Genomic DNA, 16,044 nt, shown 5'->3' on the forward strand with positions numbered 1-16,044 from the left:
CGGGAGGTTGGGGGAGAAGTTAAAAGCTCTCATTTTCAGTTTATTTGGACCCAAGAAATGGAGGAAAAAACTAGTGTGTTTGACGTTTCATACAGAAAGTAAAAAAAGAAAGTTGAGGAGACAGTGCTAATTCCATTCAAACCCAGGTTAGCAAATATTTACATTTTCTACCCCATTACAGGCTTCTTTCTTGTTATATAGTTAATAACAAAAGATATACCTCATGTTTTTGGCTGTGGGACGTAGTTTGGACAATGTTGTCGGTGATTCTTCCTATTGTAAAGTCATGCAATGTGAAAGCCCCTTTTGCCGATCCATTTGCAGTGTAAACAAAGCAGCGACAAAACGCTAGCCCAGATAGTCATGCAGTGTGAAAACATCAGTGACACGACTACTTTGAAAATCATGCAGTCTGAACTCGGCGTAACAGCAAGAGGGTCACCGGTTCGAACCCTGGCTGGTTCAGTTGGCATTTCTGTGTGGAGTTTACATGTTCTCCCCATGTTTGCATGGGTTTAATAAGCTAAATTGGCCATAGTGTATGTGTGTGAATGCAAGTGTGTATGGGTGTTTCCCGGTGTTGGGTTGCAGCCGGAAGGGCATCCACTACGTAAAACATATGCTGGATAAGTCGGCGTAAAACATATGCTGGATAAGTCGGCGTAAAACATATGCTGGATAAGTCGGCGTAAAACATATGCTGGATTAGTTGGCGTAAAACATATGCTGGATAAGTTCATTCCGCTGTGGCAAATTCTCAGTCAACCTGAGAATTTCCATAGCAATTGTATATTAATTTCCTTAACCACGCCACTCTTATTGTTAGTTTGCAGTGAGTTTCCAATGAAAGAATGATGCGCAAAAGAAAGCCCCACTTTCTGCTCAATATTCAGTTTCAGTTGGAAGTACATCAACATACTGAACTAAAAGTCAAAGCAACTTTCGGGTCATGTGGACTTTACGTTATACACTCACTGGCCACTTTATTAGGTACACCTGTCCAACTGCTCTTTAATGCAAATTTCTAATCAGCCAATCACATGGCAGCAACTCTGGCCGAATGGAGGAGAAAGACGATTTAAGTGACTCTGAACGTGGCATGGTTGTTGGTGCTATTCGCACAGGCTCACCAAAATTGGACATTAGAAGTGTGGAAAAACATTGCCTGGTCTGATGAGTCTCGATTTTCTGCGCTATTCGGATGGTAGGGTCAGAATTTGGTGTCAACAACATGAAAGCATGGATCCATCTTGCCCTGTATCAACGGTTCAGACTGGTGGTGGTGGTGTGGTGGTGTAATGGGGGGGGGTTATATTTTTGGCACTATTTGGGTCCATTACCACTAATTGAGCATGGTGTCAATGCCACAGTCTACCTAAGTATTGTTGCTGACCATGTCCATCTCTTTGTGACTACAGTGTACCCATCTTCTGATGGCTACTTCCAGCTAGATAACGCGCCGATCATTAATCATCTCAGACTGGTTTCTTAAACATGACAATAGGTTCACTGTACTCAAATGGCCTCCACAGTCACCGGAATTCAATCCAATAGAGCACCTTTGGGATGTGGTGGAACGGAAGATTCACATCATAGATGAGCAGCCGACAAATCTGCAGCAACTGCATGATGCTATCATGTCAGCATGGACCAAAATCTCTAAATAATTTTTGCAGTACCTTATTTCTAGTAATGTGTACCTAATAAAGTGGCCTGTGAGTGTAGGTTATAATGGAAATCATATTGGGTTTAATGGATTAGTCTCGTGAGACTCTAATGATTATGTATTGCCTTCTGATGGTGGCGTGCTAGAACTAATTCATCTTAATGAAATATGTAAAAAACATTGGAATCAATTACTGATTTTAAATGGATAGATCACAACTAAAAATGTAATTCTGTCCTCATTTACTCACACTAAGATTGTCCCAAAGCAAAATAAATGAGCAATTTTTGTTTTGCTGAACACAAAGCATGATATTAGGACAAACATCAGTAGTCAAACAGATCTCGTCACCCATTTATTGCCATAGTTGGAAAAATGAAATACTATTGGAGTAAATGGGAAGCGAGATCTGTTTGCGTACTGGTCCTCCTATGTGATCACGTACATTTATATGGCTTTGAAAATGCCTGAGAGCGAGTAAATTGTGACTGAATTGTAATTTTGTGGTGAACTGCTTCTTTAATGGTTAATGTTTGGTGAATTTGAATAGTTTTGATGGTGCCTTTAGATTATTCTGTGATGATTTTTATTGTGTGTTTTTTTTTCTCAACAGTGATGTGTTGCAAGGCCTGTGGTGTTGTGTTTATGCCAGCAGAGGGTGATGTGCTCTTAATGCTGTCCTAAATGTTTTTATGACGTCCATTTAGCACAAAAAAAAGACGTTCTAACGTCATTTGTTAAAACAAACAGCGAAATATTACTTATATTGGATGTCTTAATTTATAAGAACCTCATCGTATGATTAAAATGATGTGTTATTTGATTAAAGCAAAGTTTAAATGTTTTTTATTTTAATTTTTTTAAGAGCTATTGACGCAGTTCCTGTGTTTGGATTTGAGTGTAAACAGTCGAGGTATGCGGCGTATAAAGTTTGAGTAGGATTTACATTCAATCCAACACAAGAAACACACTGAGTTAAAGCAACAGTTCACCCAAAAACTGAACATTTCCTTATCACTTACTCACATTTAAGAGGTTCTAAACGTTTATAAATTTCTTTTATGAACACAAAGGAAGATATACTAAAGAATATTGGGAAAAGCAGCCATTTACATCCATAGTATTTTTTTTTTCTTACTACCCACATAGCAAAATTTCTCTGGCCCAGCTCTGGCCCACACAATCAGGTTTTGCTTGGCCCACATGCCGCAGTGAATTACGGTACATGACTGGACCAAATCTGGCTTCCAGACAAGGGCCAAACACAGACCATATCTGGGCCAAGTCTCAGCCAAGTTAATAACTCATAACTGGGCCTGAACTGGGCCAGATAGGTTGGTGTGTCACGATTGCAATGAAATTGATAAACCCATGGAGTGACGCGCTTTAGGCACACTATGGGCACGCTTTTTCTCAAAGTGACCTGATTGGTAGAATTGTTTTGCTTTACTCAAAAATGATTTTAGTGTATTTTAAATGTGGGTCAAGACTGGCCAAACTCACATGGCCCACTTATCAAATTTTTAAATCTGGGCCAAATACTACGTTTTTCATCTGGCCCAAATCTTGTGTGCCGCCTTAAAAACTGTGCCACCTCTGCCAAACCCGGGCCATGTTTGGCCCACATGCTGTATGCCAGTGCTGGATGAATGCCTGCTGTGCCAGCTTTATGCCAAATCTGGGCCAGAATTCTTTGCTACTAGGGTATTGATGTCAATTACTGCTTATTTCCAACACTCTTTAATACAGCGGTTCTCAATCCTGGTCCTCAGACTGCTTACAGACTCTTCATATTAAACTTAGAGAGAAGTTAGGGAGAAAAACCACCAACTTATCCAGCATATTTTTACACAGCTGATGACCTTCCAGTCACAACAAATCTCTGGGAAACATCCACACACCCTCATCCACACTCAAACACTACGGACAATTTAGCCTACCCAATTCACCTGTACCGCATGTCTTTGGACTGGGAAACTGAAGCACCCGGAAGAAACCCACACGAATGCAGGGAGAACATGCAAACTCCACACAGAAACGCCAACTGAGCCAGCCGAGGCTCGAACCAGCGACCTTCTTGCTGTGAGGCGACAGCACTACATACTGCGCCACTGCGTGATATATGTACACTGTATATATATATATATATATATATACAGTTAAAGTCAGAGCCCCCCTGTATGTTCTCCTCGTGTTTTCTTGGGTTACCCACAGTCCATATACATGCAGTACAGGTGAGTTGGATAGGCTAAAGAGGCATCTTTAGAAGGGCATCCGTGGCGTAAAACATATGCTGGATAAAGTGGCGGTTCATTCCGCTGTGGCGACCCCTGATTAATAAAGGGACTAAGCCGAAAAGAAAATGAATGAATGAATATTTGGACTAGAAACAAGGAAACTCCAAGAAAGAAAAGCATATTTTGCAGTGTTTTTACAAGCATTTTATTATTATTATTATAATTTTATCCACACAATTAAAAAAGGTCTTCATGGTTTACACTCTAACGATTTTTGTCATTAAAAAAACAATCATTTTAAATCATACAATATATTGCAGTCTATTCCTAAAAATATACCCATTATTTGTCTTTAGTTAGAGATCTAATGCTTGATTGTAACATTAGTGGCATTCATTATCCTTTAAATGGCGAGAGAGAGAGAGCGAACGATTTTCAAGCATCAACACCGCTGCCAGATGTCAGGATGGAAATGATCATGAGCAACATTTTCGGTTTTCAGTGGTGTTTGCACAATGACAGCTACTCTCATGGTCACTATGGCAACTGGCGGAGATATTGAATACACTACTGTCTCAAATAATGCAGTTTCATTACTAGTGAAATGACAATCAGCCAGTAAGTCCCGAACATCTGATTTGATTGGCTGGGGTGCGGGCAAAGCCTTTGAAGCCAATGAGTTAAAGGGACAGTAACATAATTAGAATATTTAATTTTAAAAATCGGAGTTCCCACAGCACTTCCTGCTAGGTGGGATGGATTTGCATGCAGCGCTGCAATTTCCTTCAATCTCCTTGCATTATCATCTATGACTAATAGAAGACATAAGGTGTTTGATATATATTCCTTGTTGACATTTTTCATATTCTAATTATTGATTTTTAATTAGGTGATATATATAATGTTTTTTTTATTATTAATTATCACCCCAGGATTTGCTTTGAAACAGTTTTCACTTTGTTTTACATACAAAACATGTTAAAATAAGTGTGAAATAATGTTCAGCCATCATTCAGCATAACAGATCCTTTATGCAGTTTAAGGAACATTACAGTAACTCACCAGCCACTTTAGTTGGTACACCTTACTATAACCAGGTTGGACCCTGTTTTGCCTTCAGAACTGCCTTAAGCCTTCGTAGCATAGATTCAGCAAGGTGTGTGCTCAGAGATGCTCTTCTGCATACCTCAGTTGTAACGAGTGGTTATTTGACTTACTGTTGCCTTTCCATCAGCTGGAACCAGTCTGGCCATTCTCCTCTGGCATCAACAAGGCATTTGCGCCCACAGAACTGCCGCTCACTGGATATTTTCTCCTTTTCGGACCATTCTCTGTAAACCCATATATGGTTGTGGGTGAAAATCCCAGTAGATCAGCAGTTTCTGAAATACTCAGACCAGCCCGTCTGGCACCAACAACCATGCCACATTCAAAGTCTCTTCAATTCCCTTTCCTCCCCATTCTGATGCTCGGTGTAAACTGCAGCAGATCATCCTGATCATGAAATTTGCATTAACAGGCAGTTGGACAGGTGTACCTTATAAAGTGGCCGGTTTATGGTCTGTACTTATTAAAATGTATATAAATCTCATTTTAAATCACCAAAAATTATTGCTGACAAATGGATAAAACCTACAGTCGAAGTTGACTAGACCTTTCAATTGACCTTAAAATGTTTTTAAACCATTAATAGTGAATTATTTGTAAAAATAAAGCAAATAAAACTTTTTCCAGAAGAAAAAAATATAGGAAGTACTCTGAAAATCCACTTAATCCGTTAAATATCACTTGAAAATATTCATGTGCACTATACATGTGCACTAATAATTTTGCCTACAACTGTATAAAATTCTGCTCAAAAGTTTACACACCCCTAGAATAATTTGTTAAAATGTAAATAAATTGAACAAAATAAGAAAGATCACACAAATGCACGCTATTTTTTATACTATGCCGAATAAGATATTTTTACATAAAATATGTTTACATATAGTTCATTACACAAAAATCTAGCTGAGATTGATTAAAATAACCCTCTGCAATAGTTTACATTCCCTTGGTTTTCAATACGGTGTGTGGTCTCCTGATGATCTACAAGCGCTTTTTCTGCTTTGTAATGGTTGTTTATGAGTCTCTTGTTTGTTTTGAACAGTTAAACTGACTCATTTTCTTCAGAAAAATCCTTAATCTCCTGTAGATACTTCAGTTTTAAAGCATTTCTGCTGGATTGGAACCCTTTCCAGCAGTGACTTTGTGATTGTGAGATCCGTCTTTTCACACTGAGCATGATTGAGGGGCTCAAAATGTTCAAACCCTCACTAATGCTCCAGAAGGAAACACGAGGAAACTTTTAAACAGGATGAAGATATCCAATTTTTTCTTATTTTGTTGAAATATCTTGTATTCCTTCAGTTAGCACTTTCCCTTCGGAAATAACAGAAATACTTGGATTTATCCAGGAACATAAATTAAGTGCATTTTTCCTTGATCTTCAGATTCTAAATGTTTTCCCCGAACATATATAAGTCACAAACAGTCACTGAGTCTAAACATGTGTGGGAACTTTAAATAAATAATTGATTTTTACCGATGTTATACAGTTGAAACCATCATAAAGAAAGAACAGTATGTAGAAATACTGAAGCAACATCTCAAGACATCAGCCAGGACATTAAAACTTGGCCACAAATGGGTCTTCCAAACAGACCATGACCCTAAGCATACTGCCAAATTAGTTCAAATAAGCTTTAAGGACAACATAGTAAATGTTTTGGAGTGGCCATCACAAAGCCCTGATCTCAATCCTATAGAAAATTTGTGGGCAGAGTTGAAAAAGCTTGTGCGATCAAGTACTACAAATCTGACTCAGTTACACCAATTCTGTCAGGAGGAATGGGCCAAAATTCCTACAAAGTATTGTGAGAAGCTTGTGGAAGATACCCAAAACATTTGACATGAGACAGTTTAAAAGCAAAGCTAAGAAAATACCAAGGAAATGTATGTAAACTTTTTACTGTCTAGAAATTAATTAAAAAAAAAAAATACTCTCATTATTCTGGCATTTAGCAAATGTAAATCATTTAAATAATCCTAACAAACCTAAAATAGTAAACGTTTAGTGTGATTTACCATTAGACATTTTTAAAAAATGGTTGTTTTCCTTTTTTTAGAGTGTATGTAAACGTCTGGTTCTTTTACACAAGAACCTTTTTTGTACAAACTGAGTCATGCACAACAACAACAAAAAAAAATCAGAACTTTTTAAAGACTCGAGGGTAGTTGTAAAATAAAATAAACTAAAAAAATAACCCATATTGACTAGTTCTTTGTTAAAAATACCAATACATGCTTGAAATGTTTCCAGAAAAGAAGAGATTAGTCATTGCTTTTCCCACCTGCCATGTTTATGTGGTGTAAAATGCCAATGGGTTGTGTGGTCGGGAATGGGTTGTTAGTTAATCTCTGACTGTTCAAACCTCTGACTCACCACATATAAAACAAAGGTGCTTCTCATTGATTTCATCTCACTTTTTAGAGCTTTTTCACACAGCCGAGGAGCACAAAGCTGTCACCGCCAACCCATCGATGGACCATTGCAATGCTACAATTGAGCATATTGGACGAAACCCTCCACGTGCATTGCTTTAGAAAGGTATGCATGCAAAACATGTTCCTCTATGTAATGCGAACTTCATTTTTAGAGCGCTAGGGATGTTTATTTGTGTCATGTTCACGCTGTGCATGTGAAAATGAGCGATGGAGGAGGCTCCGCGGGGCCGTTCGGGGCCGGTAGCCCACAGGCAGGAGGCACAAGCTGCTCCAGACTGGGAGACAGGTGGCGCTGGGATCACACAGCGGGCCGTGGGTGAGCGTCCACCTCCAGCCCGCACCCACTCCGCGCTGATGTCACTGACTCACCCGCCAATGGGAGACTACATCACTGAGAAACACACAGAGAGGTGGAAAAACAACAGATGAGGGACTCTGAGAGGGCTCAATCAGGATGCGTTCACTTTGCGACAGGTATGCCCTAAATAGGCAGCGTAGTTTGAGTTATGTGTGTGCTTTACAGAGTAAAATGCTCCCAGAATGCCTTGCATGTGAGTACAAGATGGTGGGCGAAAAATGTTTTGGATCAAATGAGGTTTTCACTGAAAAATGTATTGTTATGCCGTTGTAGATCTCATCTGTTCACATTAGTCCAACTTAATGTTTAAACAGTACATTTTAAAGTCAAAATTGTGTGCAATAAAAATTTAAAATGTTTATTTCGTTAGCACACATTGTTTTTCTTTTGGTGAAAAATTTATCCGTACGTGTAATCCACAGTTTTGGATAATCTTCAATCAAAGTTGAAGATTATTTCACAATATTTTAGCCACGCCCCCCTTACCATTAGTTTGCTTTGAGGGAATGATGCGCAAAAGAAACCCCGCCCCCTACTCAATATTCCATTTCAGTTGGAAGTACATCAACATAGTGAAATAAAAGCCTCAGTCCCCTAAAAAATCTAAACTAACCATATTGATTTTGTTGACTCGCATTGCTAGTTTTGTGGTGAACAATTCATCTGTGCATGTCTTTAAGAAAAAAAAAAATAGCCTAATCTTAAATTGAAATCTGGAAATGCACTTCATGTTTGTTTTCAGTTAAAATCTCAGATTACATCTGTCTGAGGTATTGGGAGTACTTAACATACTTAACCACGCCCCTCCTATAGTCAGTTTTGACAAAATGATGAGCAGGAGGAGTTTGCTAGGTTGTAATAACTCTCCCAAACCCTTTCCCCGATCTTTCTGAGTGAAACCTCCAATCAGCTCGCAGTAGAAAAAACAAGCCACGCCCACTGTTTTCTCATTTAATATTCTATTTCTCTAGGATTTGCGTCTTAGTACGAAAAAAAGTCAAAGCATTCTGTTCATGTGGACATTAATATTGATTAATTACCCATGATGCTTTACAAACATTCCACCAATCAAAGACACAAGTGTATTAGCCCCGCCCACTCATATTTAGCAGTCAGTTTATATAAAATACTTAAATAATTGTATATATTAATGCATGTTTTGCAATACACTTGACATATTTAGTTTCTGTAGATACAACTAGCATAATTTTTGCGTTTTTGCTTGCTTGTTTAAACAACATAGTTTTTTAAGACTGAAAATGCATATATTTGGAGATTTTTTAAAACAGTTGCTTCAGTGTAAATGCGAAAATGTAAACCTATGTAAACGATGACATGAGTGTGCATGGTAGTGGCGCCGCTGGCCGGTATGGGCCCTATGAAAACATTCTGGCGGTGTCACGGTTAGGGTGCGGGGTTATCGCGGATGAAAGTGAAGAGCAGGGGGTGTCGTAGACGAAAGTAAAAAGGTGGGAGGGTTAGTGGATTGTTGGGGGGTCAGGGGGGTGGGGTGTGGGTATTGGAAGTTGAGTGTTGTGGACGAAAGGGAAGAGCGGCAGTGGGGGGTGTAAGGTGTCATGGACGATAATGAAAAGGGGCGGGGCGGTTGGAGGTGGAATGTTGGGGGTCGTTGATGAAAGTCAAGAGGGGGGTGGGGGTGTAGTGTTGGGAGTCACAGGCGAAAGTGAAGAGTGAGGTGAGTGGTGGTAATGTTGATTGGGCCTCCTAATAGGAACTCTGAGGGCCCCAAAACAACGTGGGCCCTTAGAATCCCTTAGAATTTCCATTCAAAAATGCGAATTAACTTTATGCGCAAAATTGGATTATTGCATAAAGAGATGCGAATAAAAATCGTCACTTCCTGATTAACTGGCGCCAAATATCAACAGTAAAAACGGAATTTGCTGAATTAGGAGAAGCTGCGTGAATCTTTTCTTCATTTAATAAATGACTTCCACCTCAGGAGGCAATCCTGACATGCAGTAAATGCGCAGTGGCGTTTGAAGGTGTGAGACGCAGATCACTGACGCTCTTGATTGTGGAGGTAATTAATAATATAATAACATATCCAAAATGCGCATACAAATAGGTGAATAGACATGTAGCTACTGTTTACTAACAAGGTTACGGCACCAAATACTGACCTGACATGCGTAATGCTGCATTTTTTGTAAATGTCATTCTGCCTCTGTAATATTCAGGTCTGGACTCTGTGTAGGCCATTTCATGACTCTCTGGATGCATTCGAAAGCTCTAAAGTGCTGCCTTTGGAGGTACTGTTGGATGCTTTCGCTTTCTTACAGGTACTGAAAAATTTTGTTCATTGGATATACTCCATTTTTTACTCAATTTTTTAACAATGTATATGGGCTGAATTTAAACAAATTAAATTAAGGAATGTTCAACTAAATTTGTTTGTTTAAATTCAGCCCAAATCAATTGTTTGCAACCACTTACCTTAAAAAAAACTTTGTAAATCCAACGAATCATTTTTTTCAGTGTATAAGATGCCGCCTCAAGTCTCAGAATGCATTGCAATCACTTACATTACCATAAATAATACAAGGCAGTTTTAGTAGAGCACAACAGTCTGGTTCTGGAAGTAAATCTCCTTACATTTTCTTCACAGGGCAATTGATTGACAATTTGATGACCGGTCATGAGTGTAGATAATCATGTTGTTGCCACATTCCCAGCTCCTTTTTTTTTGTGGAAATAGCAGTGCATGTAGGTGTTTTATTGAATAAAACAGCAATTCAGTTATCCATTTGAGTCCCCACAGGCCACCTTCTCAAGACTGTTTGTATTTTTAATGATATCCAAAATAATCTTTTAATATTAAAAACAATTATGGTGCAAAATCTGCTTTTTAATTTTGACATCAGGCATCTCAGTTTCTGGTCTGAACGCTCTATCAGATACCAAATTCAAACAACAAATGGTGCTAATGGATGCTCGCAGTATGCTGAAATACAATTGACAGTCCAGGCCTAATCTCAGATGGTCAGACAGTGATTCATCTTTTATAAATTGTTAAAATATTGGTGCCTGGGAAGCAGCAGCTTTAGAGACTGCAATGAACACCATGATTCTGTCAAATATTCGCCTTAAAGGGATACTTCACCCAAAAGTGAACATTCTGTCATTTACTCACCCTTCACATGTCTCAAAGTGAGTGTCATTCTTCTGCTGAACACAAAAGAAGATGTTTTGAAGAATGCTGGAAACTTGTAACCATTCACTTTCGTGGTATTTGTTTTTTCCTACTATAGAAGTCAATGGATACAGCTTTACAAGAGAATAAAGACGATCAGAAAGGTTTAGAACCAGTTGAGGGTGAGTAATTAGTGAGTGAACTTAAATTTTGGGGTGAATTAACCCTTTAATGAAGGATATTATAATTAAATAGTTATAATAAATGTCAATTGAGAGAGTTTTCTCAGTTCAAATGAGTAAAGGCTCGCTCGAAGCAAGAAACAGTAGGCCGTATATCACTTAATTAGATAATGTGACACCTAATTAAATACTTCTGCCCACCACTATACTATATTTAACTCAGTCATTTGCAGTTTTTTTTTTGCATACTATTTAGTGTATAATCAGTTAAATAGAGCTGAGTTGAGTCAAATGCTGTCCACTTTTTTAATTGTTGCTGTTGTGCTAGATCACACACATACACACATATAAATGTGCTGGAGTTTTCTGTCATGGTTCGAGGTGCGTTTCTTCTAGTGGCAAAATTGTCTGTAATGATGGAGTCATGATTGCCGAAAAAGCACAGACATGTTTTGACCCATTATGCCATTTCTTCTGGAAAGCAATGGTTTTATTTTTCAGCTTGATAATGATTCCAAACATGCTTCTATAATGCAGCAAATTATATATTTCGGGGAGGAAACAGCAGATTAAATAAAATGCTGAATTGCTGCCTTGCTGCCCAATCAGGTAGTGACTCTGAAGGCAGCATTTCTGCAGTAAGGCGGCATGTAAAACTGATTTCAGACAGACTTCTGAGACAGCATAATGATTTAATCATGCATAACTTATTTTTTTAGCTCAGCAGTCAGAAAATGAAATGCTCAACACATCCACGCTGCCTTCAAAATGTGATCATAAGAAGAGCATCTCTTGAGAAAGGAAATGAAACAGAGTTTGCTTTCAGATGTGCCTTAATGCCTGGGAAAACTGACTTCAAAAGGCAGCATTTTAGAGCTTTCGAATGCCACCAGAGAGTGATGAAATGGCCTCCACAGAGTCCAGACCTAAATATTATAGAGGCAGTATGAGATCCAACAGAACAGAGAAAGAAACAAAACCTTTTCTCTCTGAGAAGTGCTGAAAAGAGGCCTGATTATTTCATAAAACCTGACAACAACCAAAACAAAGTTAAGCTGTGTGTGGTGTTGTATAAACAAACTCACTTCATTAATAATTTATTGTACACATAGACATCACCTTTTTTGGAAAGGACACTTTATACTGTACATCTGTAAGTTAACTAGGTGGACTGTCCATGCATCTCTTGATTTGAAACAGGTGATGTCAACAGGTGATTGTAATTATGATTTGGTACAGAAGCAGCATCCAACAAAGGTCTAGTCCTTTAGGAGCAAAGATGGGCCGAGGATCACCAGTTTGCTACAAATATTTGAGAAAACTATTGAATTGTTTAAAAACAATGTTCCTCAAAGAAAGACAGGAAGACATTTGAATATTTCACCTTTAACAGCGCATAACATCATTAGAAGATTTAAGGAAAGGAATTTCAGTGCGTAAAGGACAAGGGCACAAACCTAAGCTGAACAACCGTGATCTCCGATCCTTCAGGCGGCACTGCATCAAGAATCCTCATTCATCTATAAGCGATATCACCAAATGGCCTCAGGACTACTTTGGCAAATCTTTGTCAAGTACCACAATACATTTACATCCACAAATGGCAGTTAAAACTGTACTGCGCCAAAAGGAAGCCCTATGTTAACAGTGTCCAGAAGCTCCGATGACTTCTCTGGGCTCAGAGGCGTCTGGGATGGACCATCACACAGTGGAAAACGTGTACTGCGGTCAGATGAATCAACTATTCAGGTATTTTTGGGGGAAGTGGACGCAGTCCACCAGCAACAAGTCTAAAAGCCAGTGTCTGTCAAGGTATGGGGTTTTGTCAGTGACCTTGACAAAGGTAACTTGTACTTCTGTGATGGCACCATTAATGCTGAAATGTACATTGGAGCACAACTTTGGCAGATTTGGGGTTGCATAAATTAGCTGTGGATACATATATAGGACAGATGTATTGCTCGCTACTGTTTTTACAGCTGATGTCAGATTTATTACCCCCCTGAATTATCAGCCCCGTTTATTTGTTCCCCCAATTTCTGTTTAACGAAGAAAAGATTCTTTCAGCATATTTCTAATCATAATAATTTTAATAACTCATTTCTAATAACTGATTTATTTTATCTTTGGCATGATGACATTATATATAATATTTTTCTAGATATTTTTCAAGACAATTCTATACAGCTTAAAGTGACATTTAAAGGCTTAACTAGGTTAATTAGGTTAACTAGGCAGGTTAGGATAATTAAGCAAGTTATTGTTTAACGATGGTTTGTTCTGTAGATAATTGAAAAAAATATATAGCTTAAAGGGGCTAATAATTTTGACCCTAAAATGGTGTTTAATAAATTAAAAACTGCTTTTATTCTAGCTGAAATAAAACAAATAAGACTTTCTCCAGAAGAAAAAATATTATCAGACATACTGTGAACATTTCCTCTGTTAAACATCACTTGGGGAAATATTTAAAAAAGAAATTCAAAGCGGGGCTAATATATATATACATGTATAGTTTCACATTACCCTCACAACCCTGTTGAGTGCAAAAAAAAAGCAACTTGAACATTCACCCTGACAGTTGCGCAGTAGAAAGTGCACCACACGGATTAGCAATGTCAATGTCACGGAGCATATTTTCTTCGCCATTTTCCGTCAGAATGGTTGCCTTCTGTGCAGATTATTATTTGCAGCATATTATCTGAAAGAATTGCAAATGCTTCATTCTCAGCTCTTGAACCCACATTGCATAATGCACAACCAAGGGTTTATCAGCTCTTGACTTTAAACCGTTCGCCCATGCATCATATTTGACTTTCCAACAGCTTAAAAGTGACATTCTGCTATATTTTTCTCAAAACCATGTCAGTAAGCTTTTCTTTTTCCTCCTCAGCTGCTCTCTCATTCACAGCTGAGTCTTTATTCAGCAGAGCCCCCTGGGGTCTTCCTCAGCGTACAATGTTATGAGAAAGGAAGGAATAATAATGAACTGAAGAAAGTGTTGTCAGGACGGAAGAGGTTGTACGTGAGCTATTTAGACCGACTGAAATGTATTGAGAATTTTTTTCTCAGTAAATCCAGTAATAACATTCATATCTCCAACTTCCCAGGAATATCATCAACCCTTCCTGGAAATGCAACACTCTAGTGTGCAGGAAAGTGTGTAGTCTTTATAATGTCCTGCCCACCCATCAAGACAAGTCCTTAAGTGTGGTGGGAACTGAGAACATGGTAGGTTGTGCCACTATTTTTAGACTTTACACTTTGATACTTGTACAGTCCTGGGTCTTCTTGGGAAAGATGCAACAAGTTTTTCACTCCTGGACTTGGGGATCCTCTGCCATTCCTTCTTGCAGATCCTCTCCAGCTCTTTCAGGTTGGATGGTAAACATTGGTGGTCAGCCATTTTTAGGTCTTTACAGAGATGCTCAATATGGTTTAAGTCAGGGCTCTGGCTGGACCATTCAAGAACAGTCACAGAGTTGTTGTGAAGTTACTCCGTTATTTTAACTGTGTGCTTATGGTCATTGTGTTGTTGGAAGGTAAACCTTCGTCCCAGTCTGAAATCCAGAGCACTCTGGAGAAAACACCCATGATGTCTCTATGTACTTGTCTGCATTCATCTTCCCCTTGATTGGTACCAGTCATCCTGTCCCTGCAACTGAAAAACACCCCCACAGCATGATGCTTCACTGTTGGGACTGTATTGGACAGGTGATGAGCAGTGCCTGGTTTTTTCCACACATACTGCTTGGAATTAAGGTCAAAAAGTTTTATCTTGGTCTCATCCAACCAGAGAATCTTATTTCTAACCATCTTGGAGTCCTTTTGGCAGGCTTTTCAATGTGTCTTGCACTAAGGAGAGGTTTCTGTCGGGCCACTCTGCCATAAAGCTCCGACTGGTGGATGGCTGCAATGATAGTTGACGTTCTGCTATCTCCCGACTGCATCTCTGGAGCTCAGCCACAGTAATCTTTGGGTTCATCTTTACCTCTCTCACTAAGACTCTTCTCCCCCGATAGCTCAGTTTAGAAGGAAGGGCTCTGGTCGTCCCAAAGGTCTTGTATTTAAGGATTATGGAGGCCACTGTGCTCTTATTAACCTTAAGTGCAGAACATTTTTTGTTACCTTGGCCAGATCTGTGCCTTGCCACAATTCTGTCTCTGAACTCGTCAGGCAATTCCTTTGACCTCATGATTCTTATTTGCTCTGACATGCATTGTGAACTGTAAGGTCTTATAGTGTATAGACAGGTGTATGGCTTTCCTAATCAAGTCCAATCAGTAAAATCAAACACAGCTGGACTCAAATTAAGGCCTTGATCCATCTTAAAGCCACACATCTGTCTATTTAAGACCTTACAGCTCACAGTGCATGTAAGAGCAAATTGAGAATCATGAGGTCAACGGAACTGCCTGAAGAGGTCAGAGACAGAATTGTGGGAAAGCACAGATCTGGCAACCGACAAAAAAAATTGGCAGCACTTAAGGTGCTCTGGTGAGAGAGGTGAAGAAGAATCCAAAGACCACTGTTGTTGAGCTCCAGAGATGCAGTCGGGAGATGGGAGAAAGTTGTAGAAAGTCAACCATTACTGCAGTCCACCAACTGTCGAAATTTATGGCAGAGTGGCCCGAGAGAAGCCTCTCCTTAGTGCAAGACACACGGAAGCTTGCCAAAAGAACTCCAAGATGGTGAGAAATAAGATTCTCTGGTTTGATGAGACCAAGATAAAACTTTTTGGCCTTAATTCCAAGCAGTATGTGTGGAGAAAACCAGGCACTCCTCCTCAGCTGTCCAATACAGTTCCACCAGTGAAGCATCATGCTGTGGGGGTGTTTTTTAACTACTGGGACAGGATGACTAGTTGCAATAAAGGGGAAGATGAATGCAGCCAAGTA

The 16,044-nt window shown here is 39.1% G+C and overlaps 2 protein-coding genes across 6 annotated transcripts in view; one reads left to right on the forward strand and one right to left on the reverse strand.

The window, feature by feature from the left end:
• pdgfab (platelet-derived growth factor alpha polypeptide b) overlaps positions 1 to 16,044 on the reverse strand; it is a 679,118-nt gene that overhangs the window by 198,048 nt on the left and 465,026 nt on the right. The window lies entirely within an intron of this gene.
• Positions 7,430 to 16,044, forward strand: part of LOC147845529 (uncharacterized) — a 45,047-nt gene continuing 36,432 nt past the window's right edge. The window contains exons 1-4 of one of the 5 annotated variants that reach the window (XR_015480482.1): positions 7,430 to 7,555; positions 7,658 to 7,926; positions 14,040 to 14,164; positions 14,257 to 14,377. Coding sequence is in view for 2 of the 5 variants with exons in the window: in XM_087244070.1 (XP_087100196.1) it covers positions 12,785 to 12,895; positions 14,040 to 14,167; positions 14,257 to 14,377 (360 nt within the window). In the remaining 3 variants the exon portion in view is untranslated. Of the gene's footprint in view, positions 7,556 to 7,657; positions 7,927 to 10,236; positions 13,703 to 13,805; positions 14,168 to 14,256; positions 14,378 to 16,044 lie in introns of those variants that run through there. The other 4 variants (XR_015480481.1, XM_087244070.1, XM_087244071.1 and 1 more) reach the window with 4 other exon arrangements.

This window comes from Danio rerio, chromosome 3 (genome assembly GCF_052040795.2).
Source record: "Danio rerio strain M-AB ecotype USA chromosome 3, GRCz13ab, whole genome shotgun sequence".
NCBI lineage: Eukaryota > Metazoa > Chordata > Actinopteri > Cypriniformes > Danionidae > Danio > Danio rerio.